At 45.1% G+C, this 20576-nt stretch overlaps 1 protein-coding gene across 10 annotated transcripts in view; it reads right to left on the reverse strand.

Moving 5' to 3' along the window:
- Positions 1 to 20576, reverse strand: part of DLGAP1 (DLG associated protein 1) — a 399852-nt gene that overhangs the window by 26282 nt on the left and 352994 nt on the right. For all 10 annotated transcript variants that reach the window (XM_008056910.1, XM_008056911.1, XM_008056909.1 and 7 more), the window contains one exon: positions 13851 to 14272. In XM_008056910.1, coding sequence (XP_008055101.1) covers positions 13851 to 14272 — 422 coding nt within the window. The remainder of the gene's footprint in view (positions 1 to 13850; positions 14273 to 20576) is intronic.

Genomic DNA, 20576 nt, shown 5'->3' on the forward strand with positions numbered 1-20576 from the left:
ACTACAGGCATGTGCTACCACGCCCAGCTAATTTTTGATTTATTGTAGAGACGAGGTCTCACCAAATTGCCTGGGCTGGTCTTGAACCCATGGGCTCAGGCCATCCATTTGCCTTGGCCTCCCAAAGTGCTGGGATTATAGGCTGAGCCACCGAACCTGGCCTTATTTTCATTTTTGAGTCAGAGTCTCACTCTGTTACCCAAGCTGGAGTGCAGTGACATGATCACAGCTCATCACAGCCTTGATCTCCTGGGCTCAGATGATCCTTTTGCCTCAGCCTTTCAAGTAGCTAGGACTATAGACCCATGCCACCATGCCTGGCTAATTTTTTATTTATTGTAGAGAGGAGGTCTTGACATGTTACCCAGGCTGGTCTCGAACTCCTGAGCTTAAGCAATCCTCCCGCCTCAGTCTCTCAAAGTGCTGAAATGACAGGTGTGAGACACTGTGCCCAGGCAGAGAAAGGAATTTTTAAAAGTAAGTCCACTCATTTACTTTAAATTCATGTGCAGTCAACTAATTTTTGACAAGAACACCAGGAGGACACTATGGGAAAAAGACAGTCTCTTCAATCTGTAGTACTGGGAAAACTGGATTTCCACAAACAAAAAATAAAGTTGGACCCTTATCCTATACTATACACAAAAATGAACTCAAGAGCTGGGTTCGGTGGCTCAGCCTGTAATCCCTCGCCTTTGGGAGGCTGAGGTGAGTGGACTGCCTGAGCACGTGGGTTCGAGACCCGCCTGGGCAGGCGAGACCTCATCTCTACAATAAATTAAAAAATTAGCCGGGCGTGGTAGTGCACGCCTGTAGTTCCAGCTACTTGGAAGGCTGAGGTAGAAGGATTGCTGGAGCCCAGCAGGTCAAGGCTGCGGTCCGGGAGTGGCCACTGCACTCCAGTCTGGGCAACAGAGTGAGACTCCAACTCAAAAAAAAAAAAGAACTCAAAATGGATAAAAGGCCTACATGTAAGACCTGAAATCATAAAACTCCTAGAAGAGAACATAGGGGAAAACGTTCCTTGACATTGGCCTTGACAATGAGCTTTTGGATATCATATCAAAAGCGTAAGCTATAAAAGCAAAAATAAATAAATGAGACTACCTCAGCCTAAAAAACTTCTGCACAGCAAAGGAAACAATCAACAAAATATAAAAGCAACCTATGAACTGGGAAAAAAATATTTGCAGACCACATAATCCAATACGGGGTTAAATATCCAAAATGTATAAAAGGCTGGGTATGGTGGCTCATGCCCGTAATTCCAGGAGTTTGGGAGGCAGGAGGATTGTTTGAGCCCAGGAGTTCAAGATGAGCCTGATCAATACAGTGAGATCCTGCCTCTTAACAACACACCAACCAACCAACAACATTTAACATTTATAAAGAGTTCTTAGCCGGGCTCGGTGGCTCAGCCTGTAATCCCGCGCCTTTGGGAGGCTAAGGTGAATGGATTGCCTGAGCCCGCAGGTTCGAGACCTGCCTGGGCAGCGAGACCTCATCTCTACAATAAATCAAAAAATCAGCCGGGCGTGGTAGCGCACACCTGTATTTTCGGCTACGTGGAAGGCTGAGGCGGAAGGATCGCCGGAGCCCAGCAGGTTGAGGCTGCAGTGGCCGGGAGCAGCCACTGCACTCCAGTCTGGGCGACAGAGTGAGACTCCAACTCAAAAAAAAAAAAAAAAACTATTCTTACAGCTCAATAACAGAAAACAAAGAACCCAATTTAAAAATGGGCAAAAGACCCGAATAGATATTTCTCCAAAGAAGACATAAAAACTAGCCAATAGGTATACAAAAAGGTGCTCAATTGGGACTCATCAAAGAAATGCAAATTCAGACCACCATGAGTTATCATGTCACGCCTGTTAGGATATCTATTATCAAAAACATCAGAGATAATAAATGTCGGTGAGGGCGTGTATAAAAGGGAACCCTAACTGTTGGCAGGAATGGACACTGGTAGCCAGCATGGAAAACAGTAAGAAGGTTTCTAAGAAATTAAAAATAGAATCACCCTATGATACAGCAATCCCTATGCTGGGTTTATATGCAAAGGAAATGAAATCGCCACCTTGTAAAGATATCTGCACTCCCATGTTCATTGCAGCAGTATTGACAATAGCTAAGACATGGAAACAATCTAAGTATTTGTGAGTGGATGAATTAGAAAGAGTGTGATGATGCATAATGGAATATCATGCAGACTTTTAAAAAGGAGATTCTGCAATTTGCCACACATGGATAAACTTGAGGGAGCTATGGTAAGTGAAATAAGCTGACACCAAAAGACAAATATTGCATGTTCTCACTTATATGTGGAATCTAAAAGAATCGGGGAGTAAATATACAGAGATAGAAAATAAAACAGTGGATACTGGGGAACAAATGGGGAGCAAACAGTGGATCCTGGGGATACCGGGGAGATGCAGATCAAAGGACACAAAATAGCAGATAAGAAGGATGGGTGAGTCTAGAGATTTAACATACAGCATGAAGACTATGATTAATACACTCATCTTGTATTAGGGAGTCTTGCTAAATAAGATGATTTAACCGCTTTTGTCACAGAAAGTAACAATAGGAGATGCTAGCTATGGTCGTTAGTTTCACTATAGTAACTATTTTACTATCTGTAAGTATCTCATACTATCATGTAAATCTCAAATATATACAGAATTTATTTTTTAAAAAATAAAGTCATATGGATTTGTCAGTGTGAGTCTGTGTGACTCCAGGGAGTTGGGATTATCCAAGTGGAGATGTTCTCAGTTATGAGTGTGTTCGCATAGCAAAGAATATCTCCAACCTACCGTCCGACAGCTGCTTCCTAGACACACTTGTGACCCAGAGCTGCTGTCAACAAATCTCTGGAGAAAGCATGAATCTGTTTCATTCCTGACCAGCGTAATAAGAGTGCTTTTTTTTTTCTTTCTTTCCTTCTTTTTTTTTTTTTTTTTTTTTTGAGTCAGTCTCATTCTGTCACCCAGGCTGGAGTGCAGTGGCATGCTCACAGACACTGCAGCCTCGACCTGCTGGGTTCAGGCGATTCTTCCACCTCAGCCTTCCAAGCAGCTGAAACCACAAGTGTGTGCCACCACATACAGCTAATTTTTTGATTTATTGTGAAGAGGAGGTCTCACCAAGTTGCCCAGGCTGGTCTCAAACCTCTCTGGCAATCCTCTTGCCTCTGCCTCCCATACAGCTGGGATTACAGGCATGAGCCATCACACCCGGCCTCCTTCTTTTTTTTTAAGGAGCCAAAACCTGGTGGCTAATGAATAAAGAGTGGAATTCTCTAGTAGAAATTTTCCTTTAGACTGAAAGTAGAGGTTCTACAGGGTTCTGGGGAAAAAAAAACAAAATCAAAACATTGTTTTGTTTTTGAAGAACAGGTTTTCAAAAACTCAGCTCGTTTTAATTATTTTCTCGGTCCAGATCCCTCCTGTAGTCTTACTTGTAAAAGACTGTTATTCTTTGGATCCATTACTCAACTTACATCAGCCATGAAGCTGTAACATCATACACAACACGCAGATAAATAAAGACAGCTTTGAGCCTGTGAAAGTTGAATGAAATAAAATTAGTTTATATTTCCCTGGGTAATCTAAAGAAAAGAACTGCATACCCTGCTTGAAGTCTAATGTATTCATATGCCACAGATTGTTGGGGACAACTGTAGGAGACCCTGCCCCACGGGCCAGTCCCTCTCTCTGCCATTTCTGGAGTGATGGAAACACCACTGACCCAGGAGCAGGTCTATTTCCAGGCCTGGTTCTGCCTTCAGTTTGCCACATCACTTGTGTATGGTGGCCTGGAGACACCACCCCCAAGAAGCACTCCCACTAAAAAATGCTTTCTAATATCCTCTGACACCCCCAGCGTTGTGTGGAAAAAAAAAAAAATGAAAAAGAAAAAAGAAAGGAGTGCTCTTGAAGGTTAAGCCTAAGGTACATTACACATGATTTCCTTTTCATTACTGCCGCTTCCTCTGTGGTCACTAATTTCAGGTTGTCTGGAGCTTATACAAAGAGACTGCAAGTGTGTGTGTGTGTATGGGGGGTGGGGGCGGAACCGAGGGCAGGAGGGACCTTGAGAAGGTTCACTGTGAGAGTCAGATGAGAATGAAAGAGAAAAGAGCCATGCTGGAATGCACCCTCCCTACTCCGAAATGCACGGGCTGGAGGCAGATGATTGCAGAACTCACAGAGTGCCGCTTTGTCTGCCCACTCACCGCCGCACTGGCTGCAGAGACACAGCAGAGGCAATCCCAGGCAGGCAGGCTGGTGATGGCACCGATAGACAGTCACAAGAATGACTGTGCATGGCTTCCGTAACCAGACCTGAAACCAGGCGAACCCCATTTCAGGTTTCATGACCGGCCCCACATTTGCTGCCAAGGCTCACCAGCCTTCTGGGGGACTGAAGGCCAAGTTTCACTAACTTGGATGCTATTACCGGGCAAAATTAAAGTGGAAGAGTTAATCTGCCTCCTGCACATGCTCTAGGTTTATCAGTCAGTTTCAGATTAAGCCTGAAAATTCCACGTATAGTTTGTCTACCATTCAGGAGGCAAAGATAGATTTCGAAGGGTAATCACCGGCATTTCATCCTAGGGCCATTGAAACCTGAGCCTGTGTTATTTTCCCCCACAGCGGTAGACTGCATTCCTAGTTAGAGGCATTCAGTTCCATCTGGTCGTTTCATTCCCGGTTAGATAATACCAGACGTATCTATGTAACATACAAGCCACTGTCAAATAGCACTGAGCCATCTCCCTGAGACAGCTGTTTCACACAAGGGTTTCATTGTCTGGGAAGCGCTTGTATCATTTTACTTCAAGTGCAGCGGGAACAAGCATTCTGTCAGCTGCCTTGGCTTGGAGGAAACCTCACTCACTACAGTTTCATTATTTATCATGAAGCCAAAGACGTACTATCGACGGTTAGGGTTGAAGGTTTAAAACAAGAACTCAAGTCTTTGCTCTGCTTTGCTTTTATCGGGGAAAAGAATAGATCCACACAGCTAAAGAATGTATAGTTATACTTTTCAAAAGATAGCTTGAGGTTCCTAGGCTACCCTTCTAAGTGCTTGTTTTCAGTCTGTCCTTTGTTAACGCGTATTTGGTCAGTTTCAGGTAAATAGGGAAGTGTTTTTCAGCCCTGTGATACCAAAAGCAGCTGTCAGAATTGGGATAATACCATTATAAAATAATTAATCACTAAGTAATTATTTAAAGTTAGATGGATTCTTCTTCAACTCTCCAATAGAGAAAGATGATCATAACTACCCCACGTCTAAAATCTGAACCTCAAAATCTGTTCCATTGAGTAAATAGGCTATTTTCCAAACTTTTTTTTTGTTATGAGATGAACATACTGTACTTTGAATTCAGGAAGGCATTTTACAAAATATCTTATGTTCTTACACAAACGTGATGATAGCAAAGTTGTTCCACCTATTGTTAGCTGAGGCAGCCTTTTTTGGGTGGGTAGTTTTTATTGCAGCAAAATATACATAAGATTTGCCATTTTAGCCATTTTAAAGTATATAATTCAGAGGCATTATGTACATTCTCCAAACATTTTAAAATATTTTGAAACTGGGTAATTCTGGTACCCACAAAATAAATTCAGTACGTATGATTAGAATCTTCCTTTCTCTCACTTTAGGCTGTTTAACTTTCTACGATGATTTCAAGAGTCTCCTGGGAGGATTTTGTTAAGGGGTCAGCTTTGTCATACTCTGAAGAGAGTCTCTCCTTCTCTAGGACCCAAAGAACACATAAAGTGGCCTGGTCAAGGGACAGGTGTGTCTGTGCTTGACCCATTTCTCAAAGCTATTTTTCTGGTATACGCAGTTGAAAAATAAACAAACAAAAGCTGGTTACTTAGAACCTGGCTAGGTTGCCAAAGGGGTTTGGCCTTTTCTCCTTACCCCTCTTATAAAAAAGAAAACCAGGCTCGGTGGCTCAGCCTGTAATCCTCCACCTTGGGAGGCTGAGGTGAGTGGATTGCCTGAGCCCGAGGGTTCGAGACCCGCATGGGCAACTTGGTGAGACCTCATCTCTACCACAAATCAAAAATTAACCGGACGTGGTAGCGCGCGCCTGTAGTTCCAGCTACTAGGAAGGCTGAGGCGGAAGGATCACTGGAGTCCAGCAGGTCGGGCTGCGGTGGCCACTCCAGTCTGGGCGACAGAGTGAGACTCCAACTCAAAAAAAAAAAAAAAAAGAAAGAAAAGGTTGGCTGGGCGCGGTGGCTCAGACCTGTAATCCCAGCACTTTGGAAGGTAGAGGCAAGAGGATTGCTTGAGCCCAAGGGTTTGCAAACAGCCTAGGCAACACAGTGAGACCTTGTCTCTACAAAAATCAAAAAAATTGGCTAGGTGTAGTGGTGTGTGCCTGCACTCCCAGCTACTCGGGAGGCTGAAATAGGAGGATTGCCTGAGCCCAGAAGTCAAGACTGTGATGAGCTGTGATACTGCCACTGTACCCTAGCCTGGGTGACAAAGCAAGACCTTGTCTCAAGAAAAAAAAAAAAAAAGAAAAGAAAAGAAAAGAAAAAGAGATGGTTAAGTCAGAAAATTAGTAAAACAAAGGCCTTCTACAACCCAGGCATGGCTATCAAAACAGAATTGCAGTTGCCAAGGAATCAGGAACAGATGTATATGGGAAACTTAAGGAGGGCAGTGCCAAGCAGCACAAAGTATCATTATCTTGTCAAATGTTATTCATGCCGTATCTGTTCCATCAGACATTTCTGTGTGCTGTAACCTTGGACAAGATACTGCCAGAGAGCTGTTTTGAGGACAAATAAAACAACACCTGTCCAAGTCTGTAGCCCATCGTGAGGGGTCTTGTAAGGACAAGATGAATAATCTTTCAGGCACTTACGTTCTCCCTTCCTACTGTGGAGGGTTGCTACTGCTTTATAATCAGAGTTTCTTGCTTTAAATCTGCCTCATTTGAAATTGGTGACTCATGGCCCTGGGCAGAATTTGCCCAGTGTTGTTTTGAATTTTGAAACCCTAGTAGTTTGAAGGTCCTGTTCTGTGTCTGAAAGCATGAAAAAGTAGAGAAAGCCTTCAAGTGTTTGCGGAATGGGATTGTGTTTTAAGAACCAGGACACGCCGGGCTCGGTGGCTCAGCCTGTAATCCCACGCCTTTGGGAGGCTGAGGTGAGTGGATTGCCTGAGCCCGCGGGTTCGAGACCCGCCTGGGCAGCGAGACCTCATCTCTACAATAAATCAAAAAATCAGCCGGGCGTGGTAGCGTGCACCTGTAATTCTGGCTACTTGGAAGGCTGAGGCGGAAGGATTGCCGGAGCCCAGCAGGACGAGGCTGCGGTGGCCGGGAGCGGCCACTGCACTCCAGTCTGGGCGACAGAGTGAGACTACAACTTAAAAAAAAAAAAAAGAACCAGGACACACAAGGTTTGTCTAGACCGTCTGCCTTACCCACACAGAAGTCCTTCCTGTCACTTCTATGGCAGATGCACTTCTATGAAAGATGGGCATCTTTCCCTGCCAAATCCTTGCCATGATCAGAAGAGCTAATCATCTCCCAAGGGAACATCCCTTCCAATTTCGGCAACAAGAACTGCTCGTTACTTACGGTGGTCTGAATGTGCCCCTCTAAAATTCACGCATTGAAACCTAATCACCAACATTAAGAGGTGGGTCCTGGCCTGGCTCGAGACTCACCAGGGCAACTTGGTGAGCCCTCATCTCTACAATGAATCAAAAATGAGCCAGGAGTGGTAGTGCACACCTGTAGTTCCGGCTACTCGGAAGGCTGAGGCAGAAGGATCGCCGGAGCCCAGCAGATCGAGGCTGTGGTGGCCGAGAGCGTGCCACTGCCCTCCAGCCTGGGTGACAGAGTGAGACTCCAATTAAAAAAAAAGAGAGAGAGAGAAAAAAAGAGGTGAGTACTAGAGGAGGTGATTAGGTCACAAGGGTGGAGATCTCATGAACAAGATCAGCGTCCTTATAAAAGGGGCCTGAGAGCGTTTGGGATGGAGCAAGCAGAGGGAAAGCCCTTGCCAGACACCAAGTCTGCCAGCACCTTGGTCTTCGACTTCCCGGCCTCTAGAACTGTGAGCAATAAGTTTATATTTATAAATTATCCAGTCTAGGATATTTTGTTACAGCAGCTTGAAAGGACCAAGACATTATTTACTGAGTATTTTTTAGCTAATTAGGAAGAAAAGTTTTGCTAAGTGAAGATACCTTTGTAAAATAGAATTTTTAAAACATTGCAAGGACTCAAATACATATTTACTGGTCCCCTTCTGTGTGTCTGAGGGTATGGAGAAGCAAGATGAGAAAAATTTCTGTTTTCAGGAAGCTTACTTTTTAATAGATAGATGATTATAAAATAATGTTGAAGGTACCCAATAGACAAATGCACGGGATATTACAGAACCACCAGGAAGACACATCAAGTTCAGTCTGTACAACAAATTCAGCCTGGACCAACAAATGGTTGGGCAGTTCCTTAATGTTCATTATTATTATTATTTTTTTTTTGAGTGGGAGTCTCACTCTGTCGCCCAGACTGGAGTGCAGTGGCTGCTCCCGGCCACCGCAGCCTTGACCTGCTGGGCTCCGGAGATCCTTCCACCTCAGTCTTCCGAGTAGCTGGAATTACAGGCATGCGCTACCATGCCCGGCTGATCTTTTGATTTATTGTAGAGATGAGGTCTTGCTGCCCAGGTGGGTCTTGAACCCGCGGGCTCAGGCAATCCACTCACCTCAGCCTCCCAAAGGTGCGGGATTACACAATAAATCAAAAGATCAGCCGGGCATGATAGCGCGTGCCTACAGGAAGGCTGAGACGGAAGGATCGCCTGAGCCCAGCAGGTCAAGGCTGCGGGGGTGGGAGCGGCCACTGCACTCCAGTCTGGGCGACAGAGACTTCAGCTCAAAAAACAAACAAACAAATATGCTTCTGTTTCATTTTGAATACAGGAAAATAATCTGGTTTTCTGGTAAGGTTTTTGCCTTTCAAATTCATGTTATTATATGAGAATGAATTGACTTGTTCTCATAGTTCCTTTCATATCAAGGAAGATTTTCTTAAATTTTTTTTTTTTTTTTTTGAGTTGGAGTCTCACTCTTTCACCCAGGCTGGAGTGCAGTGGCATGCTCCTGGCCACCGCAGCCTTGACCTGCTGGGCTCAGGCGATCCTTCCGTCTCAGCCTTCCTGTAGGCACGCGCTATCATGCCCGGCTAATTTTTTGATTTATTGCAGATGCAAGGTCTCGCCAAGTTGCCCAGGCTGGTCTCGAACCTGTGGACTCAGGCAATCCTCTCACCTTGGCCTCCCAAAGTGCTGGGATTACAGGCTTGAGCCACCATGCCTGGCCACAAATTTTTTTTTTTTTTTTTGAGTCAGAGTCTCACTCTGTGGCCCAGGCTGGAGTGCAGTGGCACACTCACAGCTATGGCAGCCTCAACCTGCTGGGTTCAGGTGATCCTTCTAGCTCAGCCTTCCAAGTAACTGGGACTATAGATGCATGCCACCATGCCCGGCTAATTTTTTGATTTATTGTAGAGATGAGGTCTCGCCAAGTTGCCCAGGCTGGTCTTGAACCCCTGGCTGGGTTCAGGCAATCCTCTCTCCCGGGCCTCCCATAGTGCTGGGATTACCGGCATCAGAGGAGCAGCTTCCCTGAGTTCCATTAAAAGCCAACTAGGAAGCTAGAAGGAGTCTCGAATCTATGAAGCGAATGAACTGAAATCTGAAAGACGGTGTGACCTGGTGAGAGGTGGCACCAGATGCCGCAGTTGTTCCTTCGATGAGGCATTTCTCCTAGGAAACTCTAATAAATGTTGGATGTGTCCACAAGGGGAAAGGAGAACAAGACAACACGACTAAGACGTTTTTACTGAAACCTTCCCCTGCCCCCACCTACTGCTGTGGAGTGGTGCCCTCGTTGACCTGTCACCAGGGCAAAAACGCTAACTCTGCCCATGGATCAGCAGTCAGGTGAGTCCGGGATGGAACCAGCAGTTGGGGCAAACGTCCAGGAGATTTACTTTTCCACTGCCAAGCTGTCTGCACACATAATACGAAAGAGCAAAAGGAGACCCGCATACAGGTTTTACGGAAGCCCATTTAAGAATTTTCTAATTTGCTCATAAAGGTGAGCAGTAAGTCAGTCATCCAACAGGTTTCAGCAGGAGAGGGCAACGGGAGCTGTGAGTGAGAGAGTGGGAACAGCAAGGACACCCCACAGCGAGGATGTCCCACAGCTGCTGACCGACAGGTTCCAGACTCTGTTTCCATAAAAAGTAACTCCCTTTAGGAAACAACCCACCGCTCCTCGACACAACTAGTTTGGTACACCTAGTAAATCTAGGTAATGTGATTTACAATAGACGCTAGCTCTAATTATTAAGAAATTATTATTTTTATTACAGATGATAATGAGTGGCTATGTCTAAAAAAATGTCCTTTATCAGTCAGTGTGAGGCACATAGGGAAGTGACAGGATTCTTTCGATTTTTTTATTCTTTTTTTTTTTTTTGAGTTGGGGTCTCCCTCTCTTGTCCAGACTGTAATGCAATGGCATGATCACGGCTCCCTGCAGCCTTTACCGTCTGGGCTCAGGTGATCCTTTCACCTCTGCCTCCCATGTAGGTGGGATTGCAGGCATGAGCCACCACACCCAGCTTGAATTTTCTTAAAAATACTCTGGTAAAGGCCAGGCTTGGTGGCTCAGCCTGTAATCCCAGCACTTTGGGAGACTGAGGCGAGTGGACTGCCTGAGCCGGTGGGTTTGAGACCAGCCTGGGCAACTTGGCGAGACTGCGTCTCCACAATGCATCAAAAATTAACCAGGCGTGGTAGCATGCACCTGTGGTTCTGGCTACTTAGAAGGTTGTGGTGGAAGGACTGCCTGAGTCCAGCAGGTTGACACTGGGGTGGCCATGAGTGTGCCACTGCATTCTAGCCTAGAGGATGGAGTGAGACTCCAACAAAAAAATAAAATAAAATATTCTGGTATATGGCAAGAACAAATGGGGGAGGATAAGACTGGCCGGTTGTTGAACTGGGTGATGAGGACATGGAGAATCATTATATTAAACTCAACTTTTGTGCATGTTTTAAATGTTTATGATAAAAAGTTAAAAGGTAGTTTTAAGAAAGCAAGTCCAAAAAGCTACATCTTGGGCCAGTCATGGAGGCTTACACCTGTAATCCCAGCACTTCGGGAGGCAAAAGTGAAAGGACTGCCTGAGTCCAGGAGTTTGAGAGCAACCTGGGCCACTTGGTGAGACCATGTTTCTACAATAAGTAGAAAAATTAGCCAGACATGGTGGCACGCGCCTGTAGTTCCAGCTAATTGAAAGTCTGAGGCACAAGGATCACCTGAGTCCAACAGGTAGAGGCTGTGATAGCTGCGATCACACCACTGCCCTCCAGCCTGGGTGACAGTGAATACTTGACTCAAAACAAAACAACAAAAACAAAAGCTATATCATTATAATACTTTTCTAGATGGTTCCCATACAAAAATGAAGCAGGCTTTAACACCTATCACTAAATTTCTTTGATTCAAAGGTATCATTAGTTGGAGTACCCACCATTAATTAAATAAGTTTTCCAGAGGAAAATAAACACAGAACATTAAAATACACACTGATTATAAACTATCCCAATTTCAGAATTATTAAACAAATATGTGAAATAGGCCTCATCACTGAAGTAATCTAAGAATTTTTCTTTTTCAATTTTTAATTTTTGTTGACCAAGTGTGGTGGCTCATGCCTGTAATCTCAGCACTTTGGGAGGCAGGGGTGAGAGAATTCCTTGAGCCCAGGAGTTCCAGACCAGCTTGGAAAACATAGTAAGACCTTGTCTTTACCACACACACACACACAAAAAAAATTAGCCAGGTGTGGTGATATGTGCCTGTGGTCCTAGCTACTTGGGAGGCTGAGGTAGAAGGATCACCTGAGCCCAGGAGGTTGAGGCTGTGGTGAGCCATGATCATGCCACTGCACTCTACCCTGGGTGACAGAATGAGACCCTGACTCAAAAAAACAACAAAAAATTGCTGTTGTTTTGTTTTGTTTTTGAGTGGGAGTCTCATTCTGCCACCCAGTCTCATTCTGGCCTCTCGGCCACCGCAGCCTCAACCTGCTGGGCTCTGACGACCCTTCCGCCTCAGCCTTCCAAGTATCTGGAACTACAGGCGCACACTACCACGCCAGCTAATTTTTTAAAAATTTATTGTAGAGACGAGGTCTCACCAAGTTGCCCGGGCTGGTCTCGAACTCGTGGGCTCAGGCAATCCACTCGCCTTGGCCTCCCAAAGTGCTAGGATTACAGGTTGAGCCACCGAGCTTGGCCAAAATTGCTGTTGTTAATAGGCCAAGTTTGAAAATAATGTGTGAAAAAAAAGGATGTTCATTATTTATTTCATTTATTCATGGTTTATTTTATTTTATCATCTGTTTTAACTCAAGCAATTGGAATGTAAGTTAATTGCCTTAGCAGCTGAAGATTTGTCTCCTTAAAGTCGAAGAGAAGTCCGGGCGTAGTGGTTCAGCCTGTAATCCCAGCACTTTGGGAGGCTGAGGCAAGAGGATTGCCTGAGCCCAGGGGTTTGAGACCAGCCTGGGAAACTTGGTGAGACCTTGTCTGTAAAATAAATTAAAAAATTAGCTGGGCGTGGTAACACGCGCCTGTAATTCCAGCTACTCGGAAGGCTGAGGTGGAAGGATCGCCGGAGCCCAGCAGGTCGAGGCTGCGGTGGCCGGGAGCGTGCCATTGCACTCCAGCCTCTGCAACAGAATGAGACTCCAACTCAAAATAAAATAATATAAAATAAAATAAGCTGTGAGAGACCATCACACACCTACCAGGTTAGTAAAAAGTAAAAAAAAAACCTAAGAGAAAATACACACTAAACAGGTTTAAGAATGCAAATAAGCATGAGTTTCTACTGGCCTGCTTATACATTATAAACCTTGTATTAATACTATATTTCATTGAGAACAATAAAATTGTAAAGATTATGAATGCCCAGTGTACATGTATCTATGGACCTTGATACAACTTCAAATTATTGACTTATTTATTTTTCTTTTTCTTTTTTTGAGTTGGAGTCTCACTCTGTCACTCAGCCTGGAGTGCAGGTTACCGCAACCTTGACCTGCTGGGCCCCGGCGATCCTTCCACCTCAGCCTTCCAAATAGCTGAAATTATAGGCGCGCGCTACCACGCCTGTCTAGCTTTTGATTTATTGTAGAGATGAGGTCTCACCAAGTTGCCCAGGCGGGTCTCGAACCCGTGGGCTCAGGCAATCCACTCACCTCAGCCTCCCAAAGCGCGGAATTACAGGCTGAGTCACCAAGCCTGGCTGCCTTATTTACTTTTCAAGACAGGGTCTTACTAGGTTGCCCAGGCTGGCTTTAAGTGATCCTCCTGCCTCAGCCTCCGGAATACCTGGGCCTATGGGCCCCTGCTCCCTTGCTGGGCTAGTTAGAATTATTTTTAGTCCCCTTGAGAACCAGCAATACTTCAGGATCTTCTTGGAGGAGAAAGACCCAAGATAGAGACAGGAAACCCCTTGCATATGGGTCTTGGGGTTTTTAGAGACGAAAAGGAACACCGTGGATCAGAGCTAAGGAAGGTGCCATGTCTGCCCAGTGGTTTTCTTCTGTGCTGCATGGAACCTTCTGGAATAGCTTAGCTCTTCCACATGTTCTGTTGGGAGAATGAATCCGCAAGGTCATAATGATGAAGCTGACAGAGAGAAAACAACACAATCTACAAACGCAAAGGGTCCCCAGCCCCATGGGTGGATGTGCAGAGTGTGGTGGCATTACTTACTGTCTTCCGGCAGGCTGTTCTCCCTCTCTTCCCTCTCCATCTGTTGGCACCACCCTTCCATGCGGTCTCGCTCCGCCTGGAGAAGCTTCAGGAACCAGTGGCCATCCCGGTGGCACACGGACCTTTGCACGGCCTCCAGAGGGTCTTCGGTGATAGAGTCAATCCAGGGGTCCGGGGGAGGCAGAATAGAGGGGTCAAAATCCGTGTCAAAGTCATCGTCGGCGGCACAGGCGTGGTAATGGTTTCCTGAGCCTTGGATGCTGACCGTGGAGGTGCTGGCATCCCGGGAGAACTGTCTGGCCATTGGGCCAGGACACGAATTGTCCTCTATAGATTCCAGAGAGTTTTCCAGATTATCATGGAAGTCCAGATCGGCCTGTACTGCTGTCGTCACGCTGTTGGAGCGAGTGAACCTGCGGAAGCTTGGGAGAAGAGAGAAAGGAGATTTAGTTCAAGGACGTTGCTTTCCTGCTTCTTTCTTTCTTTCTTTTTGAGTTGGGGTCTCGCTTTGTTGCCCAGGCTGGCACCCTCACGACTACTGCAGACTCGACCTGCTGGGCGCAAGCAATCCTTCAGCCTCAGCCTCCTGAGTAGCTGGGACTGCAAGGTGCACCACCCTGCCTGGCTATTTTTTATTTATTTAGTGTAGAGATGAGGTCTCACCATGTTGTGCAGGTTGGCCTTAAACTCCTGAGCTCAGGCAATCCTCTTGTCTCACCCTTCCAATGTGCTGGGATTACAGGCGTGAGCCACCATGCCCAGCCAAAGGACATTTCTTGAAGCAAAACTACATTCTATGACCTTGGGGGGTGGGGAGGCGGGGTCGGGTTCTCATCTTCTCGGTTTGTGTGTGTGGTGGGGGTAGGGAGTAGACCCTTGATGCAAGCAAACTGATGGCCATAGCTCCAATGTCAAGAACACCAATCTCCCATATTTGTCCAATACAGAATATTAAAGACTATCTAGAGAAATATTACACATGGGACAAAGTGTAGAGCTACCAAAGCCAGTAGAATGTCCAAGGTCTGACTTCCTTCCCAGATTTGGAGTGGCTTAAATCCTGAAATCCAGGTTCAGGTAGTTAAGGAAACAATTCAATTATATCTTAGTCTGAGTAATTTGCTTAGGACCTGGGGAAGAGTCACAACCTAACCTCGACTGAGACTATCATGAATCCTGCAAAGCCACATTTTTCCAGGGGCAGCTCTTACCAAGTAAGATTTCCTGAAAACAAACCAAATTTCAACAGGTTCCCCTTAAAAGGTAAGGATCTCCCTTGTCTTAGTCATGTAGGTCATCATTGTAATTTCCAGCAAATCCTTTGGGGCCAAAATCAGCTTACAGTTCTAGAATTGTCTATTTTTGCCCTCCCCTGTGCCTTTCTTTTTTTTTTTTGAGTTAGAGTCTCACTCTGTCGCCCAGATTGGAGTGCAGTGGCCGCTCCCAGCCACCGCAGCCTTGACCTGCTGGGCTCCGGCGATCCTTCCGCCTCAGCCTTCCGAGTAGCTGGAACTACAGGCGCGCGCTACCACGCCCGGCTAATTTTTGATTTGTTGTAGAGATGAGGTCTCATCAAGTTGCCCAGGTGGGTCTCGAACCCGCAGGCTCAGGCAACCCACTCACCTCAGCCTCCCAAAGTGCTGGGATTACAGGCTGAGCCACCGAGCCCGGCCCCCTGTGCCTTTCATTTCCCTTTCTACTTTTCTTCTATCAAGGTGATAAAAGATGCCTTATTCACACATTCAGCCTGAGCATCTCACATGGATATCCATGAGGTCAGTATTTCTCAACCAAAGAGCCCTATGCATCTTGCGCTGAACCCTACAGCGAAAGGAAGGACATGTGGAAGGTTGCGAGGGGATGGGAAAGAAGAGAGGAGCAATGAAATATTTCTCAAAGGGTTAGGAAGCAATTTACGACCCACAAAAGAGCTCTGTGGGCCTCTGGATTAGGTAGGAAACAATAACAGAGATTATAAGTCTACTGAAGGCAGTACCATGAGTCCATGCTCTGCGTTTTTCTTTTTTAGGGTCACTTCCTGGCTTAATATGCTATTTATTTTTTATTGTAATAAAATATACATAACATAATATTTACCAGCTTAACTGTTACTAAGAGCACAGTTCAGTGGCATTAAGTACATTCTCGGCCAGGCTCTGTGACTCAGCCTGTAATCCCGTGCTTTGGGAGGCCGAGGTGAGTGAATTGCCTGAGCCCGCGGGTTCGAGACCCACCTGGGCAACTCGGTGAGACCTCATCTCTACAATAAATCAAAAAGTTAGCCGGGCATGGTAGCGCACGCCTGTAGTTCCAGCTACTTGGAAGGCTGAGGCGGAAGGATCGCCGGAGCCCAGCAGGTCGAGGCTGCAGTGGCCGAGAGCGGCCACTGCACTCCAGTCTGGGCCACTGAGTGAGACTCCAACTCAAAAGAAAAAAAAAAAGTACATTCTCATCACATGTGCGCCATCACCACCGTCCATCTCTAGAACGTTTTCTTTTTCTTTTTTAGAAAGCAGGATTTATTGAGAGGACAGAAAAGCTCCCAGAGAGGAGGGGACCTGAGGGGTTGCCTGAACTTTTTCTTTTTCAACTGAAACTGTACACCCATCAAATACGAATTCTCCATTTTCCCCTCCCCTAGTCTCGGGCAACCACCATTTTCTGTCTGACGACTCTAGGCATCTCATATCAGCAGAATCATTTAATATTTATCCTTTTATTACTGGCTTATTTTACTTAGCAAAGTTTCATCCACATTGTAGCACTTGTCAGAATTTCCTTCCTCTTAAAGGATGAGTGGGAACACATTGTATGTCTATACCACATTTTGTTGATACATTCATCCATCAATGGACACATGGCTTGCTTCCACCTTTTGGCTATTGTGAATAATGCTGGCTGCTGTGAACACGTGTATACAAATATCTTTCTGAGACTCTGCTTTCAATTCTTTTGGGCATAAGCTCAGAAGCAGAATTACTGAATCATATGGTACTACTGTTTTTCATTCACCGAGGAAGTATCTTAATGCTTTTTGTAGTGTTTGGACCATTTTGCATGCCCAGCTATGCACAAGAGTTCCAATTCTCCACATTTTCATCATTTGTTATTTTCTGTGTTTCTGAGAAAACATGTGTTCTGATACTTCTGTGCTTTTGAATGGGTGTGAGGTGGTACACTTTCTTTCTTCAGTAGCTCATCATTATGTCGTTTTAAGATTGTTTGGTAGTTGATTTTCTTTTCTTTTCTTTTTTGAGTTGGAGTCTCACTCTGTTGCCCAGGCTGGAGGGCAGTGGCATGCTCACGGCAACCGCAGCCTCAACCTGCTGGGCTCAGGTGATCCTTCCACCTCAGCCTTCCAAGTAGTTAGAATTACAGGCGTATGCCACCACGCCTGACTAATTTTTTTTTTTATTTATTGTACAGATGAAGTCTCACCAAATTGCCCAGGCTGGTCTTCAACTCGTGGACTCAGGTAATCCTCTCACCTCGCCTGACTAATTTTTTTTTTTATTTATTGTACAGATGAAGTCTCACCAAATTGCCCAGGCTGGTCTTCAACTCGTGGACTCAGGTAATCCTCTCACCTCAGCCTCCCAAAGTGCTGAGATTATAGACGTTAGCCTCCCGCACCCGGCGGGTTGTTGATTTTCAATTGATGGTTCATATTCAGTAGTGCCAGCATTTAAAGGATAGTGCACTAACCAATGTTTATACAACATTAAATATACCAGATGATATGTTTTTTCTTAACTATCCTGGACCAGACTATTAACGCCAACTAAAACGAATACTCTACGCCACCAGATAAAAAGGATGGCCAGGATACAGGCTAATAGTATTTGCAAGACTGTAGAAAGATTAAGGGTCACAGAAAAGAATATAATCACCTAATTAAATCTGATTTTTCCCTAGAGAATAAATGTCAAGAAAAAAAGTGGCTGCAGTATTGGTCTAAGTTATTAGGATGGTAAAAAAGTTCAATTATTGGCCGGGAGCAGTGATTCATGCCTATAATCTTAGCACTCTGGGAGGCCTAGGTGAGAGGATTGCCTGAGCCCATGGGTTCAAGACCAGCCTGGACAACTTGGCAAGACCTCATCTCTACAATAAATCAAAAAATTAGCCGGGTGTGATAGTGCGTGCCTGTAATCCCAGCTACTTGGAAGGCTGAGTTGGGAGGATCACCTGAACCCAGCAGGTCGAGGCTGCTGTGTCCGTGAGCGTACCACCACACTCCAGCCTGGGCGACAAAATGAGACTCTAACTCAGAAATAAAAAATAAAAATGCTCAATTATTTTGTGATTCTGACCATTTATTTTATGAAGGTAAACTAGCCAAAGTGAGCCCATCTCACCATTTGCTGTTTTCAAGAAATCACTTCTAGCTGAGTTCGGTGGCTCAGCCTGCAATCCCGTGCCTTTGGGAGGCTGAGGTGAGTGAATTGCCTGAGCCCGCGGGTTCGAGACCCGCCTGGGCAACTTGGCGAGACCTCATCTCTACAATAAATCAAAAAATCAGTCGGGCGTGGTAGCGCATGCCTGTAATTCCGGCTACTTGGAAGGCTGAGGCGGAAGGATTGCCGGAGCCCAGCGGGTCGAGGCTGCGGTGGCCGGGAGCAGCCACTGCACTCCAGTCTGGGTGACAGAGTGAGACTCCAACTCAAAAAAAAAAAAAAAGAAATCACTTCTGAAGACATCAGACCTGGTTACTTTTGTGAGTTCTTTAACTCTCAAATGAGCCAAACCAAAACACACACACACTCACACGCACCCCACATAGTGTGGAAGTCTGAATGCAATGTTACAAGCCTCCTGTGGAAACAATGAAGGAAGAACACGTTTGCTAACATTGCTCTACCAGCCATTCATTTCTTGGCTGCAGTCGGCTATTTCTGCATTCTTCCTGTTCCTCCCTGAAATGTTAAATGTCATCTTCTAAAGCTAAGCCTTCTCTCCTGCTGCATATGTGTGAATTGGATGACTCTCCTTGCACCAGTTGACATTTTGGCTGTTCTACTAACATGAAATCCCAACTATGAAAACATCAGCCTCTACTCTCCTAGATTATGTATTGCCAGAGGCGTTACATTTCCAAACTTTAAAAAGTACTAGACTCTTATTGTTTTCAATCAGAGCCAACTGCCAGAGACGGAATCTGTTCCACATATAAAACAGAATGACCTACTTTCCCGTGCCTCTGTTTTTATCTACACAAAACTGTACTACCAGCATTCCTGACAGCCGTCTCCTGGCTATGGATCTTGTAAAGTATCCACCTTCTTAAGAAAAATTACTTGGCAGTAGATTAATAGAAGTTTGCAGTGTAGTCACCCAGAAAGAAATAAAAGTTAAGTAAAATTAAAATGGTTTGGGATTAAAAGCGGTGCCTTTGAACTGAAGCAGCCCTGTCCAAACTGCTAGTTTCTATCAATTAAGTTCCTTAAGCAAGTGCTTTCTTCTACCCAGAGCTTTCAAAGAATGTTCTGCTCTACAAAACGTTTTATGTCTTTCATGTGCAAAGTTCCTTCTGGGTGAAGGGTGCAGTCAAGTTGTTATTGTTGTTTTAAAATGTTGATAGGAACACAGAAGGAGGTCCTGAGATTAATTTCTGTATTTTTTGTTTTTAAAGAATCAATCAGTTGCTGGTTGTTGGAATAAATCTAAAAGCTGAACCCAGTAGCTTGCTGTTTCCAAACCCACAATTACCAGCCTTGAAACTTCTTCGGTCTTTTGTGCCCTGCAGGCACAGTGTGTAATAATTACAACTTCTGAAAAACACCGCCAATATTCTGGCCTAAGGAGCAGAAAACCATGAAACCATAGACTGGATCAACCAGTATACAACACAATACCCTAGCTGTTCTGAACAGCCAGAGGAAAGTCACTTGCTAGCATCCTCCTCTCCTGTTGCTTTCTGTTCTAGGAAACGAGTTTCTATTTCTAGTTGGAGGAGTACATACTCCCCACAGCCTTTCTTTCCAACAGGTTACAAATCAACACAAAGGAGAGGGGGACCCCCCCAAAAAACACATAATTAATCTTTTAGAGGGTGGGCCCCGTAGTACACTCAGAATTTGTTCTTGTGGATCAGTCAACCAAAGTTTTATCTGGAAGTTTTGAGAAAGTTGCATCATGATTTGCTGAAGAAATGTCCCAAGTTGTGGCAAACAGGTGACTGATTCTTCTACCATGACAATGAATCTGCCCACACTGCACTGAGTGTTCAACAGTTTTTGACCAAAAAATGACATGACCCCCATGCCCTACCCTCCCTATTCATCCAATCTGACCCTGAGCAACTTTTTTTTTGCTTACCCAGATGAAAAAAGTCCTCAAAAGGAACATTTTGCCAATGTGGAAGAGATGAAAAAAAATGACAGAAGCACTAAAAGGCATAAAAATTGACTTGTTCAAAAACTGTTTTGAGCAGTGAAAAAAATGTCTTAATAGGTGTATTGCATCAAACAGAATACTTTCTTTTTTTTTTTTTTTTTTTTTTTTTGAGTTAGAGTCTCACTCTGTCGCCCAGACTGGAGTGCAGTGGCCACTCCCGGCCACCGCAGCCTCAACTTGCTGGGCTCCGGTGATCCTTCCGCCTCAGCCTTCCAAGTAGCTGGAACTACAGGCATGCACTACCACGCCTGGCTGATTTTTTATTTATTGTAGAGATGAGGTCTTGCTGCCCAGGTGGGTCTCGAACCCGCGGGCTCAGGCAATCCACTC

This window comes from Carlito syrichta, unplaced genomic scaffold (genome assembly GCF_000164805.1).
Source record: "Carlito syrichta isolate Samal-C Ts95f unplaced genomic scaffold, Tarsius_syrichta-2.0.1 Scaffold302576, whole genome shotgun sequence".
Lineage (NCBI taxonomy): Eukaryota > Metazoa > Chordata > Mammalia > Primates > Tarsiidae > Carlito > Carlito syrichta.